This window comes from Adiantum capillus-veneris, chromosome 26 (genome assembly GCF_014529385.1).
Source record: "Adiantum capillus-veneris isolate H3 chromosome 26, ASM1452938v2, whole genome shotgun sequence".
In the NCBI taxonomy this organism is placed as follows: domain Eukaryota; kingdom Viridiplantae; phylum Streptophyta; class Polypodiopsida; order Polypodiales; family Pteridaceae; genus Adiantum; species Adiantum capillus-veneris.
This window is the reverse complement of record NC_140956.1, coordinates 85948524-85974581: the sequence shown is the minus strand read 5'-3', so window position 1 is coordinate 85974581 and position 26058 is coordinate 85948524. Positions and strand designations below refer to the sequence as shown.

Sequence of the window (26058 nt, the reverse complement as noted above, 5' to 3'; positions counted from 1 at the left end):
AGTTTAAATATGTGCCTACAATTACATGGAATTTTTATTGTGTTTTAATCTAAAATTATATTATCTATTAGGGAGTACTAGCTGTTAACAAAATGATAATTTTCTTTAATTATCTCACAAGATTCTTTAGTTAAGAATTTGATTGTTAGGGCTACTGATGTTGACTACAATTATCTTCTCTCTCTCTCTCTCTCTCTCTCTCTCTCTCTCTCTCTCTCTCTCTCGCATGCGTATGCACCAGCCTGCAGACAACACGTGTCTCCATCTCTCTTCTCTTTCTTTTTCACGGTCCCGAGTCTATATTGTTTTGTTGTTTCAGCCCTCTCTCTCTCTCTCTCTCTCTCTCTCTCTCTCTCTCTCTCTCTCTCTCATCATGGCATGCCTCGAAGCGTGTGCATGGCCCTGCATCTCTACATAAGCGAATTGTTGAGTGCAAGCTCACGATTGGGGCTGAGTTAGCAACATCTGATGGCTAGGCGCAAGTGATTGGGGAGGGAGGCAATACAAGGCGCAGGTGATTCAAAAACCTATGAGAGCCAAGGTTTCACCCAAACTCTATCGTGTGCAAGGGAACATATGAGGGCCACGAAATTCACACAGAGATTACATGTCACGATAGTTACAGGAGGTCTTAGAGGGAGAGAGGACGGGTGTATGGACATGGTCATGCACTCAAGGAGGCGAGGTGATGAGGGAAGGAGCTCGAATAGAAAGGGAATCTTAAAAGGTAATGAATTTTATTTTGAAGGAGCCATTAGTTGCAAAGATAATCTATATTGCTTTTTCAGAAGAAAATGTAGATTTAATAAACATAAAAGATAATAAAACAAATTAGTGAAATAAGTCTTTATGAAACCTTACATCAAAGGACTCTTTATCAAGACTTTACATCATGGGATCAAAGTCGTATGAATACTTTAGAAAATAGCATTTAAAAGACAATGATTCTTTTTCATTCACAAGACTTTTGAGCCTCCTTGGGACACTTGTCATCAGTGTTCGAGAAAAATCATTTTTTCAAACATAAAAATTCTTTTCCTTGTTTATTTCAAGAGGAAATTTCAAAAAATTAGGCTATTTTTTAAGATTTTTACACTATTTTTGTCTATTATGGGACAACATTTCTCCTTTTTCTTGTGCCCTCAACCGGCATTTTTGAAATTGAAAACGGCACGATATTAAGCTGAGACACATTTTTCCCAAACACTGCTTGTCATACAAACAAAATTGAACGACCTTTGCTCATAGTGCACTAAGGCTTTTAGCAAGCGAGAAACGTTCTATGGCTCATTTTTTAAGGGTGATCCCAATTATTCATTTGAAGACATTTTATTTGGCAATCTAATGCAAACATGAGCTAGTTTTACAAGATTGTGCCCACACCCGCATGTCGTAGGGGTTGAACTATAGCGGGTGCGCTTAAAGCCCACTCACCGTTACCTCTAGGCCAACTCCCCTTGACTTAAATTTTAACCTACCCTTGGTGAAGCTATATAAGGAAGGGCTAATTAAAGATTTTTTAAATAATTATTTTGCTTGGAGGTCTGAGCCTTCAAAAAATGCACAAATATCCGAGAAATGAGTTGCTTGTCTATCGCGGCCATGAATTTAGCGGAGTCGCAAATGGCGCCCACAGGAGCGGCGATCCTCTCTGCACAGAAGGCGGCCATCACCGCGTATCTACCTGCACGTTACCCCTCTGCTTTCTATCTATAAAGCAGAAGACTGCTGGGAGCTCGGATGTAGAGAGCACCATACCTAGCCCACAAGAAGCAGCAAAGAATCCTTTGCTTCCAACGAGAGCAAGCAAGTAGAAGAAGCTATGGATCAGTCACGTGGAGTCTCGATGATCTCCATTGCAGCAGTTATACTGGCAGCAATGAGCAGCACAGGGGCATGGGCGCAATTCGCAGCGTCTCCGCCCAGCACAGGAGGAGGAGGGTATGCGCCACAGCAATGCAATTCGGTGCTGCTGGCCTTTACCTCATGTCTGCCATCGCTGGCATCAATGGTGGCACGAGGCAGTGGCAGCCCAGGTGCGCAGAATATACTGGGCTTTGCTCCCAGCTCCACCTGCTGCTCGTCGCTGCGCACCATCGATCCCACCTGCTTCTGCACATTGCTGGCACAAGCCCAGAAATTTTTGGGTGGCCCCACCACTCCAGGTGCTCCAGATGTTACCGATGGTATCACCGCTGCGGCATACCAGCTTCCGTCGCTTTGCAAGCTTCGAGCAGAGTTTGTCCCTCTTGAGTAGAAGCTATCTTGACAACATCTGTCCAAGATTTTCTTCTTATATTGTGGCCTTATCCATTAGATCTTTAGTTTTTTTACCTGATCCTTTAATGTTATGATTTACCTTATCCTTTAGATTTTTAGGTTTTTGACCTTATCCAATTAGTTTATAGGATTGGGACCTTCACCCTTTCAAATGCTCTGAGCACACTAGCCTTAACTCAATTCATACATTACTTTGTTCACACAGAGAGAGCTTACATTTGATTATATTGTGTTGCTATCCGTGCAATTCCTCGAGATTTTGTACATCTTCGTGTTGCTGATATATCAAATCATGCTATAGTCTGCTCTCTCTCTCTCTCTCTCCTCCCCCCCCCCCCCCCCCCCCTCTCACACACACACACACACACATTAAGCTTTCTAAAATGTCGATTCAATGTTTTTAATATCAATAAAACCTACAAATTTTAGAGAAATTAAGTGTAAAAACCTTTAAATATGGTCAATTTGCCTCTAGGATTTCTCATAAGTAGGTTTCTCAAGTTTTTGGTAAAATCTTGCTGTGAATCAAACACTATTATGTCCCTTGGAAACTTTTATTTCAACCTTCAAGAATTATCAAAGATATTATAAAAGTATTAACCATCAAGGAAAGCGGTCATCTCCCTTACAATTTTAGCTCACAATTTTTTAGCTCCCTTAGAAATGGGTGATGTACTACCGAACATTCATTCACAAAGCACCTGGTTAATCTCACTAGATATTTGAACTAGATTTATTCCACGGACTCTTACGACGAACTTTGAAATGGTTGCATTGATGTTAATGGCGAGAATGAGGCGAGAGTCGCTAGGCCTTTACATTTGAAACTCATGATTTGTCCTTGGCATGAATTGATGCCTCAAATTTTGAACCAAGGTGTCAAACAGACTTAGAACAAAATCTATTGATGCTAAATTTATCATGTCATTATTGTGCATCTGTGTATATAATTGTGCTCTGGGGATTCACTCTACTCAAACTCATTGAGAAACATGCAGTCAATGTCCGAGTTTTAAACTTCATATAAGTCTCTTTCAAAGGCGGTCGGTAATAGTTTTCTTTACTTATTTTGGTGTAGATTTCTCAAGGTTAAATCTTTGCTGTTAACTGTTTCATAGATGTTATTACCTGATTATGGCAAACCGTGTTCTACAACATACCTACATATTTCCACTTGTTTTGTTTCGTTATATTTATGTGGTTCTACTAGATTGAGCACAAAGAGAACTGTTTAGGCTATTTATTGCGTCTCTAATGTGCGGACAGCACATTTACCCTAAACCCTATCCAATATGCAGACAGCACATTTACTGTGAACCCTAATCCCTAAAACCCTATACCCTATTCAATACCTAGATTAGATGCATTATACTTCCACTACCTTCAAACAATCAGATTTTAAACATAAACATATACAAAAATTTGCAAGTTGTAGCAGTGGTGGACCAAAAATTTGGGTCCCCCTTGATATGCCCGGGTAGAGAGTAAAATCCTCTCTCACAAGCCAATGCTCTGTACAAACGGCAATATTCTGTAAACTTCTCACTCTGCATTTGTCTCCTTAACATGTCCTCTGATGTACAAAGAAGTAAAAGTTTCTGTGCAAGCACTAGAATGCCCTCATATTAATGACTTGAAATGAAGAATTCAAAGTTATCAGCATGAACAACTAACTGTGCGACAGTCCCTTGGCGACATCTGCATAAGGAACAAACAAAGTTGCTGAATATTCACGCGAGAATTCTTCTCTCCTGTCGTGACCCGCGTAAATAAGACTGCTCATCACCTTCTACCACCTTGATGTAGGAACCAAACTACCCCTGAAAAGCACATAGTTTTTCCATATGTCAAGACTCCGATGGGTATGGAAGTACAGAAAAAGAACCCCCGAGGATTCCATACGGCACACTTAAAACAGCCTACATATGACACTTAAAACAAGCACAAAACCATAGAATGCACTGAAACACTCTGGAAACTTTACTATCATAGTACATGCTAATAACGATCATGACTAAGTCTCATCGTAGATAGTGGAATTTTTAAAATTGCTGTGAAGTCCGAAAACCCAATCATAGTCGGACTCCGACAGGTCCGGAAGTATGGTGCCCCAATCGGACGGGTCAGGAAAAAAATATGCCCACGTCTTAGGAGTCCATTGAGTTACTAGCTCTGTTTGTGGACAAAAGGAAAAATGAAAACTTCCATCATTTTTCTATCATAATTGGGCTGATGAAACAATGCAAATCATGCACTTTTGAGTACCAAGAAACCAATGACTGGTTGGCATTACCAGCACCTAAAGACAACTTGAAGCCATAAATCTTATACCATTAAAATTTGATGATCCATGTAGTCATTATGCCAACAAAAGAGATGCTCCAAAATCTATCTTATAGCTTTTGGCAGACTAGACACTGCTCATTGAACTTTGCAGAAACCAATTGGATGTTATCTCAAATGAGAAGATTAAAGTTTATCCTTACAGCTTTCCAGGAAAGTGTTGCAAATTTCTAGTTACACTCAACAGACCCATAATTCTGTAATGGTCGTCATAGCTTGGCAGAGGACTAAATTTCCCTCCAGTTCACCTGCTTTAGCTTCTTTACAAAATTCCAACTGCATAGGAAAGACTCGTTTTGCAGAAGCAGTTAATATTTGCAGTTTGCCACAAAGCATAAGCTCAATAAAGTCTGACGTCATTGTATGGCCGCATCACCCACATGTGGCACCTTAATACTCCAACACCTTTTCAGCCAATGCTTGCTGGGAAAAGACCTGTCTCTCCCTCTCTGGTATGTCAGCCTGGTTCTCTGTCCTCTTTACCATTTTTACCATTGCCCTCCCTGCTTTGACACTCCTCAATGCACTGCCATACATATACAGATACTCAGTTCCTAGGAGATTTCTGAGCAGAAATGAAAAGCCCATCGCTAAAAAGAAGTTTCCAAACAAGTTTAAAAACTAATATGACCTGCAAGAGATAACTATGAAGTGCATCCAATGTTTGAGGGAAGGTTGTGGCTGAAACATTTCTCACAATAATTCCCTGCACTAGCCACACTGAAATTCAGAAGATTGACAAAATACAACTTGCTGGACCTCCTAAATGCAAGAACTCTCCCAATGCATAGCCTTATTTTACACCCCTTCAAACCCTTGCACATCACAAAGAAACTTGGGACAAAGTTCATGTTAAAGGTCCTAAAAGGTTGGAGGTCAAACATATCCTCATAGAACAAACAGACATAGTCTTACTTTTTGAGGTAATGCCATATTACTGGTGAGAGAGCTCAAGGTGAGGGAGAACAAAGAGTAGTTATGCCTATGGTCTAGGCAAAATTTTGGGAAAAAAGGAGGGGAGATGGGGGCTCGTTGCTATCCCACTATCTGTCTGCCCATCTGCCCCGGCACTTGCAGCTCCTTGGTACCCACCACTCGCAGCACCACCTGCCCTGCAGCCTCGCCTTTGGCCGCCTGGAGCAGGCACAGCCTTCATCCTCTGTTCCCTTCCCCTGCTGCAGTATAATCCGCGAGCAACAGCCTGCCGCTTTTTCCCCTCCCCCCCCTTCCGCACAGGCAAGGGCACAGGTATTCACATACTCACACAAACTTTTCCCTCTTCCAAATAGAGAAGATATGGTTCAAATACTTCAGAGGTTTTGTTACATTTTTCTAGAGCAGAGCATTGCCTGTGATTAAGGCCATTGCGTTCTTTGGCAAGGAGGGTCTCGGCCATTCAGTAATACGCTGCCTGCCCTGACCTTACCAAGAACAAGTTTACCTAAATATCATGGATTCTAATGGACTAGACATCAAAGTTAATCAATGGATACTCTCAGAGCCACTCACAATTCAGTGACCAGGTAACACGCGGCTTTGTATGCTCGCTCACAGTAGCAGGAGGCCAGGTAGAGGTGATCACTTCGTATGTATAACTGGGGGTTACTTCTTCTGTTCTGTGTTGTCGCTGCATGCTTCACTATGGCAGCAGCGGCTAGAGCCATATTGACACAGGGGTATGATGCTTTAGCCATGCTGGAGAGACATTGCCAGCCCCAGACAAAAGGCTGGCGATTTGATACTTTGGTCACTCTTGCATTGATGTATGCAGCGGCAGTATGGGCATCAGGATTAGCTGCTCATTGGTGAACTCAGATAGACTGACCAGAAGTGGTCACGGTGGCAAGGATGATATGCAGCAAACTGTCAATACTGCATGAGGTCACCAAGTTGTGCCACCTATGCTGATGGAGACATACTTCCCGAGTAACAAATTCAGAGGGACTTCACGCGATTGCCTCTCATATAGAGCCATTAAGGCATCATAACCCCTTGCCGAGGCAAGAGACAGAGAAGGATCATGGTATACACAAGTGACAAACTGGTTCCCACAGCAAGGACTAGACAATGATCGTCTGCCACTAGTTCCCTAATAAAGGCAGTATGAGACCCACGCTCCTGTCGCTGTAGAAATACCTACATGCCGTAGTAGACAGAGTAATAAAAGATGGATGGCATAGAAACATGGGTCGGGGAACCGAAATAGAGAACAGAGTCGGGGTCGGGGTTGGCAAAAGTTAGGGAACAAGGTCGGTGCATGGAACGGAGAACTTAAAATTCTTTTTTTCCGATTTTTTGGAGCTACATATATGTCCCATACAGCTAACAACACTTTTGAGCATCGAATTGCACCAAAATAGACAAGAATATCACTCATAATAGCAAAATACGCCAACGAAACACCGATGGCGTGATGGCAAATACATTAAGTACATGCCTCCAGGGCTCCAACTGGCAATTAAGAATGGCAAATGATAAAGAGGCAAGAAAAGCCAAAGTCTATCTAGGGAGGGTGTGGGCCGACATTGGCAAATCAAGCCCCGGAAGTGCTTGCCTCATGAGAAGGCGTAATATGAATTTCCACTTCCTAAAAGTTGAAGTCATCAAGGCTGAGATCAAGATCCGCTGGGAACCAGCTCCTAGAGATGCCTTGCACGGGGGTTTACGTGGACGAGTTACTTGGCGGAGTTACCATCAGTTAACCTGATACTTTGTGACTGTGCGACCATTTAGACTCCGGTGCACACACCTATAAAAAGGACCCACTTATCCCATTTTGGGGACTCAAGGACCCCTGAGACTCTTGAAACTCTAGAATCTTTAGACACTGTACTCTTGACTCGAAGCTTTGTATTTTGTAGAGCTTAGGAGCACTCAATGCTAAGCCTTGTATTAGTTGTAGTTTCACATCAATCAGAATCTGAATATATATTTCAAGTTGTCTCATTCCATGTCTATAGTCTAAAGTCTTTAAGTTCAATTCCTTTTATTCATCTGGTCGGATGAAACCAGCCCGTAGACTCGCCAAAGGGCGGTAGACTTTATCTTTCACCCGATCTTTACATTGTTTGAACTTTACGACACAAAGGAACTTCACAAATAAGCTTGTGATTGGAATTCAACACTTCAAAACAAAACACGGCTTGCCAGCTAGAGCGCTTCCAAGCAGGCAGCGACACCCTGTTGGCCCCAAAGACGGGCGCCCCTTTCGGTATTTCTTTATTCTTATTACACTTGAGAAAAACCTATAAACTTCTACAAGCTGTCCCACTTTTATCGGACTAAAATCCCCCTACTCTAACCCAATTTCGGCAACATAACCACAGCAGAAGTCTCTAGCGAGAAGTTTCTGCACACTGAAATCTCGGTTTTTGGCCTCCAATTTGCACCAAAACACCTATTCAGTGATTCCCTAGCTTCCCGAAGCTCCTAGGACCTGTAGGCATCAAAATTGGTCAACCTGCAAAAAATTGCAGCAAGCTGCAATTCTCTGTTTTACGCTCCGATTCGCGTGCCGATCACTCCAAGGTGGTCCTTCTACCTAGGGATGGTTAAGCTTGAGGGTGGAGTATTTGGGACTCCCAAACCAGTGCTTCATTTGAAGACAAATAGGCCACTTAGCAAAGGCCTGTCCTCGCAGGAGATCTCGACCCACAACGCATACTCAGTCTCCCAAGGCTAAGCATGCCCAACAAACAGGTACCCAGGACACACAGGCTGGTATCCCGACACAGGCCAGCAATCAGCCAGCTGACGGTTGGCAGCAGGTGCCCGGCAGCCGACGACAGGGACGGGCATTCCACACTGCCCCCGTTGCGGCCGTCCTCCTCTGCAACTCAGCAGCATTGGGTTCCGATCGGGAACTGTTTTGACCCCCTCCAGCAGGAGCCCCCTAAGGAGGCCCCCTCCACCGCAGCTCCACCTCCACCCCCTCCTCCGCTCCGCCTCCTCCTCCCCCACCCCCTCCTCCCGTTCCTCCTCTCTCCCCGGTGGGGCCCCTGTCTCATCTCCCGACCCATCCCACACTGCTCTTCATATGAGGGGACTGGACACAAGTCCGTAGCGAGACGATCTCTTCGTATTGCTTTTGCTAGGAGTTGCATGGCTCGAGAGGTACAGCCCCACATGAGGACGCCTCTTCTGGTCCAGACCTCTCCTTTTGTAGCAGTCCCTCGAGGCTTGACCAGCTTCGACATTCGCAGACGATGGGACTTCTTTGACGTCAGCTTCACACGCTTCCTTGGTGACCCTTTTCCGACCTAGAGGAAGCCTGCTTTGGAGTTCACGTCCTCTTCTTAGCAGCCTGAGGCACTGAGACTCTGGATATAGCGGTAGGTTTAGTGTGACGCCGCTCGATACAGCAGGTTGCAGACACATTGTGGTACGCTTGTTTGCTGACACTCAGAGCCCCCCTTGCTATGCATTTGGACAGAGGATGTACCCTTACGGACTGTACACTCGGCTTGGGCCTGGGTGGGACAATCACTTTCAGTTGCGTTTGTCTAGAGGTCGCTCGGATGCGAATTACTCCCCATCCAAGCCGGCCTCCAAGATAGCGAGGTTGGTTGCAGTTGCAGCATCTGTTTCCTCTCACTGACTTCATGAGGATCATCTCATGGAATGTGCACGGATTAGGAGGACCCCAATTTCAGCGTCAGAGGGGTCGGTTGCGTCAGGAGCTTCAGCGATGCCTTATGGGTGGTGAGATCGATCTTCTTATGCTACAGGCGCACTATCTCTGTGAGAGCCGCATTGGACGATGTGGTCAGATTTTGTGTGGTCACTATGAGACATTTTGGTCAACTGCATTTGGACCTGGAGGTATCCAGGGAGGGGTATGCATGACTATTGCGGACTCATGGCGCAGGCCATTGTGGATAGAGGTATTATTGTGCCAAGCAGGGCTAAGTGGACTACTATGCAAGTTCAGGGTTGCCTATTGGGTTTCCTAAACGTATATATGCCCAATGTGGTAAGTGCACGAGTAGAGTTTTGGTCTCATATTGTAGTCTTTACTGCATGCAGAGTAGTGGTGTGTTGGGGGAGACTTCAACATGTTGGAGGATCCCTCTAACAGGATTGGAGGTGGCCATGCTACTGTGCATGGGGCTGAGTTGGCAGCTTGGGAGTGCCTATATATGACTTCGAGGGTTTCTGATGTTTGGCAATACTCAGGCTTTATGAGAACCCCAGACAGCTTGTCTTTCTCTCGCTCTAACCACAGAGTAGGAGGAGTGAATCTATCTCGAATAGATTGCTCTACACCAGTGACCACATCTGTGACATGGAGGGATCTTTTTGCATCCTGGCAGGGACTACTTTTTCCGACCATGCGCCAGTGATTCTCACCGTGACAGAAAGACAGGGGGGTTTTTACGATTCTATGCATCCCTCAGAGGATCTTGCTAGATCAAGAGCTTAGAGAGTGAGTGGAGGCACTTTCGACAGAGTGCTTGGACACGCATGACACCCCTGCTGGTAGAGTGGCCTCTGGACTGGCTGAGCTTTTGCTTCCTTGCACAGAATGCAAGAGCAGCATCCAAACAGTCCTTGGTTGGAGGAGCACATGCAGCATGCTAGACAGGACGTAGCTAGCATTGTGGAGCCATGCCATGCGCACACCAGTGTTAGTCAACTGAGGAGACCTGACGGATCAGTTGCCTCAGAGCCCGAGGATACGCATGCAATTGCTACTGACTTCCACTGTTATCTGTTGTCAGCTGAGCCTCAATGAGAGCGCCACGATGCATGCAAAGAGCAGGTTTGGACACAGATGCCTTGCCTTGTTATCGAGGAGATACGACAAAGACTTGGGCTCCCCCTACAGTTAGAGGAGCTCCATGAGGCCCTCAGAGCACTCCCCCAAGGTAGTTGTCTAAGGAAGGATGGTTGACTGCCAGCCTCTTCTTGGAGTATTGGCACTTGCTTGGTTAAAATCTTTGCAGTGCATTCCAATACGATTTGCACACTAGCGAGATGCCTGACAGAATGAGTGAGGGCTTGATCTACCTGATTCCCAAAGAGGGCGGCTCCTTGGATGAGATTCGAGAGTGGCGACCCATTACCATCCTCAACTCATCCTACAAATTTCTACCAAAGGCTCTGAGCTTTAGGATCCAACCACTACTAGAGAGCATTATACACGCGACCAGACAGGCTTTGTCAAGGAGCGTAGTATGCTTGACAACATCTTCACTTTTTGGGAGGCGTCTGCCCTCGCGCGTCTCCGAGGAGAGGATTTGGTGATACTCCTCGATTTTGAGAAGCCCTATGACAAAGTTGACTGGGACTTCGTGGAGGGCACTCTCAACAGGCTACTATGTGGTACATCACGTCTTGTTAGATCTTCTCGAGCTCCTGTATCAGCCAACTAGAGAGGTTCATCAAGAACTTTCTTTGGTCAGGCCGTGACACCCAGTCAGAGTAGCCTGGCAGGTCATCACTTTACAATGTTCTCAGGGGGAGCTTGGGATCGTAGACCCAAAACAGCACAGCAGAGCCCTTCTTGGGAAATTTGTTGTCCAAGAACTGCTTCCAAGAGAGGAGCCCTTCAAGGATTTGCTGCTGCACCGGCTTTGAGATCGAGTCCCTTGTCCAGGAGGCCCTTGGAGCCCTTCCGTGGATCTTTATAGAGATGCGCAGAGTTGGTCTGAGAAAGAGGTCGGAGGATCGGTTTGCTGCAAGCCTGCTTCGATCATGGGAGCAGCTGAGAAGTGGCCTGGAGTAACACCAGCCCACTTGCATGGAGGAGCGCTTAAGAGAGTCCCTGGTTTGGAACCCCATGGTTAGCACTAAGAGAGTGTCACATGTTTGGTAGTGGGCCCTCTGCCATGGGACCCCAAGAAACATGAGGCCTAGCCCGCATTCTCGACGACTAGCTTCAGTTCTTAGATTTTCTTGAGGAGACACAGAGCATCCAGCTTCGAGGCATGAGAGGGGTAAAGAGCATATGTCAGGACATTACAAAGGCTTTACTAGCTGATTGGCTCAACCCTCTAGAGACAGCAACTTCCAGATGGATGGGGGCCTTCACACAATTGGAGGTCCTCTACGTAATTCATGCTTACTCGGAGTCTGTACCCCCTATGTTTTTTAAGATCCAGGGAATAGGTGGCCAATGGGCTTCAGCATAGCATAAACCTATTCATCTTCTCCCACCATTTGGCATTATCAGCTTGGGATCTACATTCTCTATCATCCATTGTAAAAGACATTGGTATACGGCTGAACTCATCGCTAAAAAATAGCCCTCTCAGTATTCCACCACAAGTGGACAAGTGGCCAAGCATCAGGAAGTTGTAGGCAAAGAGGGTTTTTGAATAGAGAAATGAATTGAAATGTTATATTAACGTCTTCAAAAGGCCAAAATGACCTATGAGACCAAACTTTTACAAAATTGTGAAGAGAGAGAGAGAGAGAGAGAGAGAGAGAGAGAGAGAGAGAGAGAGAGAGAGAGAGGAAATGAAATGAAATGTTTTATTAAACGTCTTCAAAAAGCCAAAATGACCGATGAGACCAAATTGATACGATCCTCGTGGATCTAATGAAATGTCTCGGTACAAAAATAAAATGAAGTGAAGTAGAGTGAAAGACTAAACTTAAAGACTAAAAATCGTCAAATTGAAGTCATCATTATCATCGGATGTTGTCTAAGAAGGTATCGCATCGGTCGCAAAAGAGCTTCGTCAATGTCCACCTCTGTAAATAGTCGTACTAGGCGTCTCCCATATCGTACTAGAATAGTCTTGATCCTCTTATGGAGCCTCCGTCCGTCGATGTCGTGGTCACTCGTATAGATGTGGACGTCTAGCTCTCCCGAGCTCAGTGGCTCTGTCCACTAATATATCTCTGGTATAAGTGGACCTATCCAAAAGATACAAGTTGAAGGGCCACAATTACCGGATTCATTTGATGAATTCTTCAAGATGAGCTTGAAGAATCATGTTGTGCAGGTAAACATAAAGTGAAATATAGTTAGAATTTATGAATATGTTTATATGTAGAGTAATTGTGAGGTAATTACATGCAAGCTTTTGCATATCTTATGGATGGGGTGAAGTCTTTGGATGTTGCAGAGAAGATGCATGAGCTTGTGTTTTCAACGAAACGGCTAGTGTATAAGTTTGACTCTAAGATTACTTCTCTATTGATGGTGATTATGGCATTGTAATATGCATGCATGAGAAGTACTTCATTCTATACCTTAAACTCCTCATAGAAGCTTAAAAATGGATGGTTTGTATATTTGTGTCATGGAATTACCAAAATAAAGTAGAATATAAAAAAAAAATTGGTGGCTTGATTTTCTTTAATATAGCTTTGCTTTAAATCCACGTGAAAGCCTAAGATAGGGTAGCTTTAATGGTTATTTTTTGAAAAATGATCTATAAAATAAAAGAGTCTCTGCTGAAAAAATTTGTGGTTACTTAATTCTTTTCTTCTCTCAATACTTCTAGTTTCTTTTGTTCTTTGATAATTGCTGCAGGTGGATTTTGCAATGTGTTAAAGAGGGAAGATTGGGTGATATTTCAGAATTGACAAGAGAGTGGGTTGATGTCGATGATGAGAGCACTATGTATTCTCTCTCCTTGCTTGAGAAAAAAATGACTCCGTGGGAAGCACAATTATGTCCTTGGTGGCTAGATTATCCGATTGATGTAATCCGAAAGCAAGAGAAGGATCTTAATGAGAGTAAGTTCTTAAAACCATGTGAAAGATTAATTTATGAATGTATGTGTGTACTTTAAAGCCATGCATATGATGATAGAAACAATGATGCTTGTAGGATTCAAGCAAGAGAGCCATACTAATAAAGAAATGGTCGCACTTACTACACCCTCTTATATGGAGCATCAAGTAAGCGAAGGAAGTAACGAGATTGAAGCTAGTAAAAATGCCACAAAAACTGCCCAAGGTACAGAGTACAATGTGAGGACTACTCGAACAACCACAGGAGCTACTTCTCCTCCTTTTGTTGGCATTTTGGACAAGAAAGGTAAAGGACTTATGAAACCTCTTAGCACCTCAAGTGATCCAAAGTGAATGAATGCGGTTAAGGTCTCTTTAGCGCCTACTACCTCCTTTGTTGCAGAGTCCTCTCTATGTCGAGAGAGTTGGGAGAGAAGACCTATAACACGTTCGGTTGGTAAGTTGTCTCAAATGCTAAAGTTACTTGCATATAAAGATTGTTAAAAAGTTACCACTATAAATAATGGTTGCAGGATTCCAGTACCAGACTTTCGTTGATGCTCTACTTGTTGATGTGACCCAAATTGATAGATTTGCTCTAATTAGGTAAATGTAACGTCTATAAAACATTAAGTTTAGTATGTTTTTCAATATATGACTATAAAATGTTTTTTAAATAACATCAATAAGTTTTTTGCCACTCAAAAGACGCATCTTTATAGCAAAGATAGAGTGTCATGTCGAGAGGTAACTCGATTGATATTTGCAGATTTTCCTACGGGTTTATTGGTGGACTCCCTTGGTCCTATCCATTGGGGTAAGTAAAATTTTATTATTTTAAAGGGTAACAAGAACGTAACTTGTCTTATTAACATTTTGATTTTTTAGAGAGCTTGACTATTCCCAAGTGAAATACTTTCTCGTCGGGTTTGGTAAGGGGTTGTATGGATCTTGCTTGCAAAATTTGGCCGACGAGGACTTCTTGGTCACCATGTGCTTAGCAGAGCACATAGGGGAGTTCCTTGTGGATGTGTCAAGAGTGGGACTTGTGCTTCATCGTACTTGGACGCTTGCTTGTGTGTGACTCCAAGGCATATCGACATCCCGTCTCTAGAGAGTAGATATGCCTTGGAGTCACACATAAGCGTCCAAATATGATGAAACACAAGCCCCACTCTTGATGCATCCACAAGGAACTTCCCTGTGTGCTCAGCTAAGCACACGGTGACCAAAAAGCCCTCGTCGACCAAATACTTGCAAGCAAGATCCATGCAACCCCTTACCAAACCCGACGAGAAAGTATTCCACTTGGGAATAGTCATGCCCTCTAAAAAATCAATATGTTAATAAAACAAGTTACTTTCTTGTTACCCTTTAAAATAATAAAATTTTACTTACCACCACAAGGGATAGGACCAAGGGCGTACACCAATAAACCCGTAGAAAAATCTGCAAATATCAATAAAGCTACCTCTCGACATAGCACTCCATCTTTGCTATAAAGATGCATCTTTTGAGTGGCAAAAAACTTGTTGATGCTATTTATAAAACATTTTACAGTCATATATTGGAAAACATACTAAACTTAATGTTTCATGGACGTTGCATTTACCTAATTAGAGCAAATCTATCAATTTGGGTCACATCAACAAGTAGAGCATCAACGAAAGTCTGGTACTGGAATCTTGCAACCATTATTTATAGTGGTAACTTTCTAACAATCTTTACATGCAAGTAACTTTAGATTCAAATTCATTTGAGACAACTTACCAGCAGAACGTGTCATAGGTCGTCTCTCCCAACTCTCTCGACCTAGAGAGGACTCTGCAACAAAGGAGGTAGTATGCGCTAGAGAGACCTCAACCGCATTCATTCACTTTGGATCACTTGAGGTGCTATGAGGTTCCATAAGCCCTTTACCTTTCTTGTCCAAAATGCCAACAAAAGGAAAAGAAGTGGCTCCTGTGATTGTTTGAGTAGTACTCACATTGGACTGTGTACCTTAGGCAGTTTTTATGGCATTCTTATTAGCTTCAATCTCGTCACTTCATTCGCTTACTTGATGCTCCATAGAAGAGAGTGTAATAAGTGCGTCCATTTCTTTATTAGTATGGGTCTCTTGCTTGAATCTTACAAGTATCATTATTTCTATCATCATATGCATAGCTTTAAAGTACACACATACATTCATATATTAATCTTTCACATGGTTTTAAGAACTTACTCTCATGACAATCCTTCTCTTACTTTCGGATTACACCAATCGGATAATCTAACCACCAAGGACATAATCGTGCTTCCCATGGTGTCATATTATACATAGTGCTCTCATCATCGATATCAACCCACTCTTGTTAATTTTGAAATCTCACCCAATCTTCCCTCTTCAACACATTGCAAAATCCACCTGCAGCAATTATCAATGAACAAAGAAAACTATAAGTATTGAGAAAATAAAAGAATCAAGTAACCACAAATTTTTCAGCAGAGTCTCCTTTGTTTTAGAGATCATTTTTCAAAAAATAACCATTAAAACCACCCTATCTTAGGCTTCCACGTGGAATTTAAAGCAAAGCAATATTAAAGAAAATCAAGCCACCAAAAATTTTTTATATTCTACTTTATATAGAATGAAGTACTTCTCATGCATGCATATCACAATGCCATATAATCACCATCAACAGAGAAGTAATCTTAGAGTCAAACCTATACACTAGCCGTTTCGTTGAAAACACAAGCTCAGGCATCTTCTCTGCAACATCCAAAGACTTCACTCCATCCATAAGATATGCAAAAGCGTGCATGTAATTACCTCACAATTACTCTGCATGTAAACATATTCATAAATTCTAACTTATATTATGTTTACTTGCACAACATGATTCTTCAAGCTCATCTTGAAGAATTCATCACATGAATCGGAGGTGGCCCTTCAACTTGTATCTTATGCTCTCAATGTAGTTATTTTGTTCTTCTCGGGCAAGATGCCTACTGTGCAAGACGTGGGTCAACGGGTAGACTTTCTTCTTAAACGCCACGCAGTTCGAGGAGTTTACTTTGGTGCCATAGGTTTTTATGAAATTTTGTTGGTAGACACTGAGGCTCTTAATACGTTGCTTGAGTTGTCCCCATTGTTTTGTGGTACTCAAATAACACATGTATTGCCATGGACCCTTACCAAGGACTATCAAAGCCTAATCCGACATAAGTGACCCGGTATGGGTGGAAATCCTTGATTTTCCATGCACTTGCTCGTCTCTCATTTGGGAAAAGTGATTTGTTCTCCCAAACTTGATGCCAATACAAATCACTTTTCTGTGCTTTGGGATACAGATGTTCCCATCCCTGACGGTACTACTGTCAACTCGGGGAACCCACTCATTGGGAAATGCCCTTTCAAGCTAGATGGGGAGAATTTGCATTCATGTTTTCGCTGTGGAAAATTTGGACATATGCAATTTGAATGTTCTAAGCCTATTTTGCAACCTCCTCCTTCAGCTGCCCCTCAACTTGTGGTTTCTAATGAGAAAAAGTTCCCTAATCCTACATCCGCCGCTTTGTGTTGCCTGATGCTCTACCTTTGAATAAAGGCAAGGTCAAACCTGCTACTCTTGAATGCATAGTTGTGTTGAATGCATTTCATATAATGTGCGTGGGTTATGTAACCCTGATAAGTGGAGATGTGAGGATTCTAGGTGCTAATCCTTAATTAAGTACTTAAACTCATGATTAAGACTTAAGAAACTTGAACTGTACTCGAGAGAAGACTTAGAAGACTCTGTGTTTGATTGATTGAATGTGTGATACAAGGGCTCCTTATATAGGAGACGAAGAGACATAAATGAAAAGACACGTCTCTTGGTGAAGAGACACGACTTTAGACGTAAAGACACATCCTTTCAGCAAAGAGCTGCAACCATTGGGCGAAGAGTCGCACCCGTAGAGCGAAGGGGTGTGACCAGTCGCCAAAGGAGTGTGGCTTTCGGCGAAGAGACACGTCCTTTGGGCGAAGGGGTGTGACCATCCAAGCGCAGGGGTCCTCCTTGGCATGGCACTTTGCGTATCTGTAACTAGGAGTAGATGTATTGCTGTTAACATAGTCACAATCGTGACATTCCCTCCCATTTAAATGAGAGCCCGTGTCAAAGAAATGACTTCTGATGTTGATAGAACTCTGGAAAAGCATTGAATCTTCGAAAATCTTCAATCTTTGAGTTATCTGAAACCTTTGTCTTTAACCTTTGCCTCTTGCGAAACCTTTTTTCTTTGACTGCTAAATCCCATGTCATTGCATTGTTCAAAGACTTTTTAGAGGAATCTGGCATAATTAGGTTGACTGCAACAAGAGGTTGATCTTCAAAATCCTTCGTGTGATGTAAGATTTCTGGTTCAAAATTTTTCAGTAACTGCGAAATACTTGGGGAAGAGGAAATCTTCTCAAGGTACTCTTCAGATGGGGTGACTTCGACTTTAGTAATCACTGGAGAGAACTTTGGCTTGAAATTATAATCATCTTCCAATAATGAATCCCAAAATTCTTCAGAATCATCTTCAAGAACTGTCACTTCATGACTTGTAATTGGCATATCATCATCCAGTAAAGAATCAAAGAAAGCATAGTCGTCTTCAGACTCGGAATCTACAACTTTATCTTTATCTTTGTCTTCATCAATTGATTCAGGAGAAGTTAATGAATTCAAAAATTCATCAATAATAATATTTGCATCTGTATCGGAAATCATATTCTCTTCATAATCCACTGTATCATGCCGTTTGACTAGTACACGTGAGACTTGAATCACTCTTTCGGCATGAGAAAGCCTGTGTAAAGTCAATTCACGTCCATCTTTGAACAAATTGATAGTATGTCCTCGAAAGCTAATTGCTGGATCATATTGGAATAACCAATGCTCACCAAGAATCATGTCGTAATAAGATAAAGGCATGACTTAAGTTTGAATCTCAAACTGCAACTGTCGAACTGTCTGATCACAAGTCAAAATTGATCCATCTGCTAATTCCACATCATATAAGTGAGATGTCTTCTGAGTTGGTAAGCCAAGTTGTTGAACTATCTGAGTGCTAACGAAATTATTCGAGCATCCGCTGTCCACCAAAATATTTATGGAGCGACCATTAAGTAGTCCAAGAAGGCTCAAAACTTGCTTTGAGAGAGGCTCCAAAACTGAAGAATTCCATTGAGCATGCTTCATAAGAATACTCGTATCCTCTGAGACACGAATCGTATTGACTACAGATTTTCCTTTATCCTTAGCAGAATCTGGTTGTTCAAAATTCGATGATGTTTCCACGTTGGGATTTCTTTTCAAATTAGACGGATTTGGTCTCTTTGGACATTGATACCATCTATGGTCACCATTGCAAATTGTACATAATCCTTCCTTCTTTGAAGTCGAAGATACCACTATGAGGATTCTAGGTGCTAATTCTTAATTAAGTACTTAAACTCATGATTAAGACTTAAGAAACTTGAACTGTACTCGAGAGAAGACTTAGAAGAGTCTGTGTTTGATTGATTGAATGTGTGATACAAGGGCTCCTTATATAGGAGACGAATAGACATAAATGAAAAGACACGTCTCTTGGTGAAGAGACACGACTTTAGACGTAAAGACACATCCTTTCGGCGAAGAGCTGCAACCATTGGGCGAAGAGTCGCACCCGTAGAGCGAAGGGGTGTGACCAATCGTCGAAGGAGTGTGGCTTTTGGCGAAGAGACACGTCCTATGGGCGAAGGGGTGTGACCATCCAAGCGCAGGGGTCCTCCTTGGCATGGCACTTCGCGTATCTGCAACTAGGAGTAGATGTATTGCTGTTAACATAGTCACAATCGTGACAGGAGATTAACCTGGCACTATATACATACATGTAAGGCAAACATTGTGGTTTTGCAAGAGCATAATCAGCATGAATATGCTAGGTAATGCTCATATTTTGCGGGATATTGGATAGCATATGCTTGTTTGTCAGGCTTTTGAGATGTTTTGATTATAGTTAGGTATGAGTTGCAGCCAATTCTGGCATATAATGATCCAGCGGGTCGTTGGATGGTGGTCCAATGTACGATCAATGGCCAGATTTATGAATTTAGTGGTGTCTATGCGCATACGGCCTTGGAGTAACGAGATGTTCTGTGGCGTAAGATGTCCTCTTATCCATGGCTTTCCAATGCGCTGCTTTGTGGTGATTTTAACAATGCACCCGCTTTATCTGATAACACCACAAGACATTCGCACATGTTGAATATAGAATTGCAGGCCTGGACAGATCTCGTTACATACACACGGATGTTGGACTTATGGACATAGCACCTACAATACGGGACGGGATGTTTAATACGTGGTGTACAATACGCGTACTAGACGTATTTTTGAGAATCAAAAATAAAATACGTTAGCTTTTTTAGATATGATACTTAAATAAGAACAAATGAAGCGGTTCATGGACCTCCTCAGTGACTCTTCAATATTTAACCATAACATACATAAACAAGCACCATGAAGCTCTAAAGCAATTGCAGTGTGAGTTTTTTGAAAACCCAGAAAAGTTTCCAAAATGCAGCAGAAGGAAACCTCGAACGCAATTTCCTTGAAAGCACAAGCAAGAAATCCCGAGAGTCGAGGCAAAACCAAAGAAGATGAGGAACTGATTCCATTTGATTCAAGCATCTTCGGCAAGATGAAGAGGCAATGCGACGAGAAGCCAAAATCTTACCCACCGGTAATATGCCAAGCATGCATCTCCATAGAAACACTCTTTGTTTTAATGGCAACTTGCTTTTCCAATTGATGGAAAGAACCATTTTCCACCACCGGATTGACTTATGCATGTGCCAATACAAATTGCCATGAGGCTGTATCCACGGAGGAGGCACAATAGCCCTGTAAATTTTCGTTGAAGTCTAATTCTGCATAGAAACAGGTTTGGAACCTGGGGAATTACCGATGAATTCCCAATCTTTAAGCCTATCCGCCTCATTGAGTATTGGTATAGGTATAATAGGAGCAAACAAAGCACATATGTCCCTCCAAATTGGCCAATGGTACATGCACAAATTAAGTGTCTGACAAGCACGGGGAAAAGATAACACAACCATTTTCATCCACAACATCCTCAATACGTCTGATACCCATTCTCATCAAGTTGTAAGCCTTGACCGGCTGAGTAACTGCCAAGGGAAAAGGAAATACTGTAGACCAGTGAAGGCTTTCTTTCCGCAATGAGTTACCATTCAAAGAGGATCTCCCGGACCACTTAATCTAAGAAAGTACATGTTTCCAATCCAGTATCAATCTTGTAGAGTGAGGGCAGCCAGGTATAGTACCTTCAAAGCGACCCAATACAACTTCCCATTGATCAGTGATCCAATTACCATATGCCTTTGTGTTCATAGAACTGCACATAGTAGCTAGCATGTGTGACCAAGGTTGTACTTGCGCGAAAAAATCAGCCAGCAGTGTGGCTTTGCGTGCCAAAAGATGGAAATGTATGTTCAATATATTAAGCCCACCATGCGATCTTGGTGTACAAGTAGACTACATTCTCAACAAGCATAAAGCTTTGCGTTTGGGATGTGTCTTCCATAACAATTCCATTGCCTGCGACATAAAGGCTGAAATGTCTTTATGCATCCAAGACAGCAACCGCAAATAGAATTGAACATGTGCTATCACAATGGATTGTACTATTCGCAGTCGTACATGAAGAGGCCAAGTGGACAATTTCCAATATCTCAGTTTCTGTGCAAGCTTAGCAGTCACCCATTCCATTTGTTGTGTCGTTGTAATGAACCAACCAATCTGATAACCAAGGTGACGTATCACATCATGTGGTGACAGCAGTTGTCCAAGCCATAACATAGAGTGCCAGTCGCAAGAATTAAGAGACAGCAAAATGGACTTTTTGAAGTTGATATGCAAACCAGCTGCCAGCCCAAAATCTGACAAAATCTTCATCAAAGCTTGAAGATCCGCATGATCATTTTTAGGCATAAAAAAAGAGTCGTCCACCTATGCCTGAGGAAGAAAAGGATTGCTTGGAATTTGCACTCCGTGTAACAAACCAGCGTCAACCATCTTGTCCACATATAAAAGCAATGGGTGAGTGGAAATTGCAAAGCAAAGCACTCAACGGACAACCCTGTCTAACAAAACGACCCAGTTCCCAAGGGTCAGAGAGCTCGTCCGCAATGATAGCACGAGTCGTAGCCTCAGAATACAGGCAGTAAATAACATTAATCCATTTAGGACCAAAACCCAATCTAGACATAATCTGAGACATAAAATCCCAGCGAACCGAATCAAAGGCTTTGGCTATGTCTACCTGCAATACAAGTCCATCCTGAGAGGAATATTTTGCATATTCAATGGCTATCATAGCATTCGCAATATTATCAATAATATGACGTCTCGGAATGAACCCATATTGATGAGGATGAAGGCCACGATGAAGAATCTCCCTTACTCTGTGCACCAGCATCTTGGCCAACAAGTTTGTATAGGATTGGCATAAGAGTGATTGGTCTCCAGTTATCAAAGATTTCAGCCAAATGCTTTTTCGGGAGCAATTTCAACAGACCTTGTTTCCATAAAGATGGAAGCTGCTGTTCCAACCATGCACTGTTTATCATGAGCAATAAAGCATCTTTCAGTTCATCCCAAAAAGCATGAAAAATTCAACAGTAAGACCATCCCATCCTGGAGCTTTCCCCTTCCCTAGTGCTTTCAAAGCATGATACAGCTCTTCATCTGAGAAGGGTTGTTCCAATGCATTCGCTTCATCAAAATCCATAATCGGGGAAACAGCTTCTAGAAATTGCACTCTAGCACAAGATTCTGAAGCAGATAAAGGGGCAGGAGCAGCAAACAATCTAGCATAATGTTGAACGCATTCCTAGGACAGTTGCAGTTTCGAAGAAGTCCATGAGCCATCTGAAATTTTGATGCGAGAAATGGAGTGTCTCTGTCGCGAAGCATGCAAACTTTTAAAAAATTGTTTGGATGAACAATCTTTGTCCACTATCTGCTTTTCTCTAGATCATACTTGCCATTTGTGAACTTTACGCATTTGATTGCATGAAATTACATGGTTTGCCTCACATAACAATTCTTGAACAGACTAAACCAACAAACTATCAGAATCCGACTCCATAATACATTGTCGATGTTGTTTTGCCCAAGCCAATGCTCTTCTTTGATCCCCAAGATACCATATTCCAAAGTCCTGAATAACAGATTGCATACGTACCACAAAAGAATGCCATGCAAATTCAATGTCAGCATGCGCATGCATGAAAAGAGGATGTATAGCCGTGACAACCATTTGACGGAAAACCTATGCGATAGGTAACTGCTATTTACATGTAATAAACGGCGAGACAGCAAAGCATCCTCAGTTCGAGACATATCAAACAACATCTCCAACCATAATGGAGCATGATCTGATAAACATATGGAATGATCTATCCACATTTTCCATATAAAAGAGTTGTACTGATTTGCATTGAGAAGATACCACCGATCTAATCTCGCTCGATATCGTGCAGAAGCATTATGCGTATATGTAAATCCCGAATTGATCGGATTTGTACAAAGCCACAAGTCCTCCGCATGCAAAACCTCTAGTAAAGATGACCATCTCTGTTTCTCAAACTGAAGCATATGCGAATTTTGAGAAGTATTATCTCGAGAAGATGGCGAGTTATTGAAATCACCACAAATGAAAGCATTTGAGAGCCAGGGATAAGCACTCAAAGAACTCCACAAGAGAGCCCGCGTTCTAGAGGATTGCGAAGCATACACACCAGCAAACTCGTATTCCGCATTTATGATCCATTGGACAACCATCCATCTACCGTCAGGATCATTGTATGCGACATGCGGATTCAGTTCATGGTGGACTAGCATAACCACTCCTGAGAAATTTGTAGAGCCTGCATAAAAGATATGGTAGCCCGCAAAGAATCCAGACTGACCAGCCAAACGATGTTGATTGTGCTCTTGCAAACAGACAACATGAGGATGCATTGTATTGACGTAATCCCAAAAAAGCCTCCATTTATTTACATGTGAGAGGCCTTGTATGTTAAAAGAGACACACTTAAGTGAAGAAGACATTGAGTATATACATATGTACAGATCCGTGCATAAAAGATCAAGCAACAGCCATATCTTCATGCTCGTCAGGCTGAGCATGAACATGAAGAACATCTATGTCATCTACATCCAGCAAAGGCAACCTTTTTTTCAAAACATCAGTCCAAAGTCTAGAAGCTGGAGATGTATCCACTCAAATCTGTCCCGGCGTAGGAGCCGTCGCACTCCAATTTCTAGATTGGAGAGGCTTTGTCTTCGGCGAGAAAACTTTTTTTGGCTGTTGCCAACCATTAAGATCAGCCTTTTTAGCGTCTGCGATCAAAGCTTTCCCCTTGTCTTTAGCTTTTGAAGACTGTGCAACTAGCTGAGGAGCAGACTTTAAATTAGCATCAAATACGACAGATCCCGAAGGTTTAGCTTTTTCTGTTACTAAACAAGCAAGAACAATATCCGATTGAGGGATAGCACTTGGGGGTGGCTTATGAACCACCTGTGGACACTCCGAAGCAAGATGTCCAAATTTATGGCATGTAAAACACGCACCTGCAAAAACTCCCCATTTCAAATAGGTTTCCCCCATTTCAACATCTTCAACCTCAATTGCAATAGATGGCGCAGTGGGTTTATCAGTGTCCCACAAGATGCAAAACCTGTTTCTATTCCTAGTGGGACGAGGAGGACAGATTACTTTACCCAATGAGGCAGCCAAACCAAGGAGCTCCTTTCTCATATAGTCACGAAAATTCACTACTTCGACCCATACTGGACAAGAGTGACGAATCAAATTCTGATAGTCCTTGCTAGGCAACCAAGTCAAAACATGAACCATCTGCCTGCCATAAAACAATGGCGAAGCCTCAAGCAGTGTTCGCTTATACATGTGATCTGTCAGATGAACCTCTAAAATCCACGAGAAGCGAAAAAGACTCCCTCAATAAAACATCCGCCTAAATCGATTTAATCCATTGCGAACATCATTCGCAGAGGGCAAACGTCTTGGAAAGAAAATTAAGACCACCGACTGCGTTAATTTTATGAGGGGGGAAACTATACTGGGTAGCTTCATTTTATATTTCAAGGTGGGCACAAGCTTGTTCCAATTCGATCTGCTCTGACCAAATTCCTTATGAAGAGCATCAAATACATACTGAGAGTCAGAATCCGCTGTATCATTTACATGCACACTATCCACATGTTGCCTTTTGAAATCTGAAGAGCGGTCTCTTCTACTGTACGCCTGCGAAGAGGAAGGATCCATTGCGAAGAAAACCCGGCTGCTACTGGACTCTGTCTTGTATTTGCAAACAACACTTACTAACTTTTTTTTTTTTTTTTGTAAATCTGCTGCTGGACTCTGTTTTGTATTTACAAATGACACTTACTAACACCCCAGACACAGACACAGACGCTCACACACACACACACACTCGTAGACACACACACAGACAGCGCTGTACAAAGGCCGACTTCTGGTTCACGATTCTCTATAGCTTGATGATCTGCTGGGCAGCGAGAGAAGGTTCAGCAGCCTGAGCAAGACAATGACGGGATTCATTCACGGCAGTCGCACACCACACACACACACACACTACGTGCTGCTGCCTTGCTGGTCACGAGAGAGAGAAATGAAATGAAATGTTATATTAACGTCTTCAAAAGGCCAAAGTGACCTATGAGACCAGAAAGTTACAATGCGGTGTATCTGATACAAAGTCAGATTAACAAAATAAATTAAACTAGGATAACAAAATATAAATACTGCGGGATCCTAAACTAAGCAGTACAATATGAAGACAATATGGGAGGGGAGTAGAGATCCATCTTCATCTGCACTCTGGACGACGAAAGAGTATGGCTTGAATCCTTTGCCGTAGCCTCCTTCGGAACTGTGTAGCTCCTCTTCTCCATCGGGGTCATCTAGAACTCCCTAGCTCCAAGGCTCGGTCTATGAGAATGCCAATAGTGCGGGTAGACCTCTCCACCGTTGGCTGTTCCTCTGTCTGTTCTTCTGGGTGTACAATATCTAGTGTAAAGAAATCTGTGATTTGTCTCTGGGGATGTCTCTCTTCAGCTCTCCTCAGTAAAGTTTCTCTATGCCTGTGTAACTCAAGTAGATATAGCCCAAGACATCTTTGATCCTCATAAGGAACAGCCTGTTCGCCTCTGTTTTAGGGTTCGCTAAGATCTGGTTGGCACTGTTTTTAGGGTTCGCGACATCGACAGTCTGCTCTCACACACACACACACACACACACACACACAATAGAACATGTGCACACACATGCATCAAAATCCCGCTCACACCTGCACACACACTTGTGGAAACACACTCACATAACCCGTATAAACACAGAGCAAGTCTCGTTCAAGTGTCACTCTCTACATATTTTTTACTTTCTAGAAGTATTCAGCATTTTGGAACCTACAAGATCTTTCCGTACAAAGTTATAGATAGCCCTATTTTGCACTCAAAAGAAAACACAGATGGAAGGGGGGCCAGCAGCAGAAGACATGTAAAGCAATATCACGTCAGAATGGACAATCAACAGATAGTGAACCGTGCAATGGGGAGAATTCATGAAACAGAAAGATGCAAGGTAAAGAACTGTACAGAAAATCAGCATCACAAGTTC

General features: G+C 42.6%; 2 protein-coding genes and 1 pseudogene across 6 annotated transcripts in view; 1 reads left to right on the top strand and 2 right to left on the bottom strand.

Moving 5' to 3' along the window:
- Positions 1-1551: 1551 nt before the first annotated feature.
- On the top strand, positions 1552-2590 carry LOC147423778 (uncharacterized). Its single transcript, XM_086501764.1, has one exon. The coding sequence runs from the start codon at positions 1823-1825 to the stop codon at positions 2255-2257; it is 435 nt and encodes a 144-aa protein (XP_086357890.1). The 5' UTR covers positions 1552-1822; the 3' UTR covers positions 2258-2590.
- A 2000-nt stretch (positions 2591-4590) lies between these two features.
- LOC147423775 (P-loop containing nucleoside triphosphate hydrolases superfamily protein) overlaps positions 4591-26058 on the bottom strand; it is a 140296-nt gene continuing 118828 nt past the window's right edge. For all 5 annotated transcript variants that reach the window (XM_086501669.1, XM_086501671.1, XM_086501670.1 and 2 more), the window contains 2 exons: positions 5255-5329; positions 4591-5149 (listed from right to left, as the gene is read on the bottom strand). In XM_086501669.1, the coding sequence (XP_086357795.1) occupies positions 5081-5149; positions 5255-5329 (144 nt within the window). In that variant the 3' untranslated portion in view covers positions 4591-5080. The remainder of the gene's footprint in view (positions 5150-5254; positions 5330-26058) is intronic.
- LOC147423777 (uncharacterized) lies at positions 19838-20723 on the bottom strand (annotated as a pseudogene).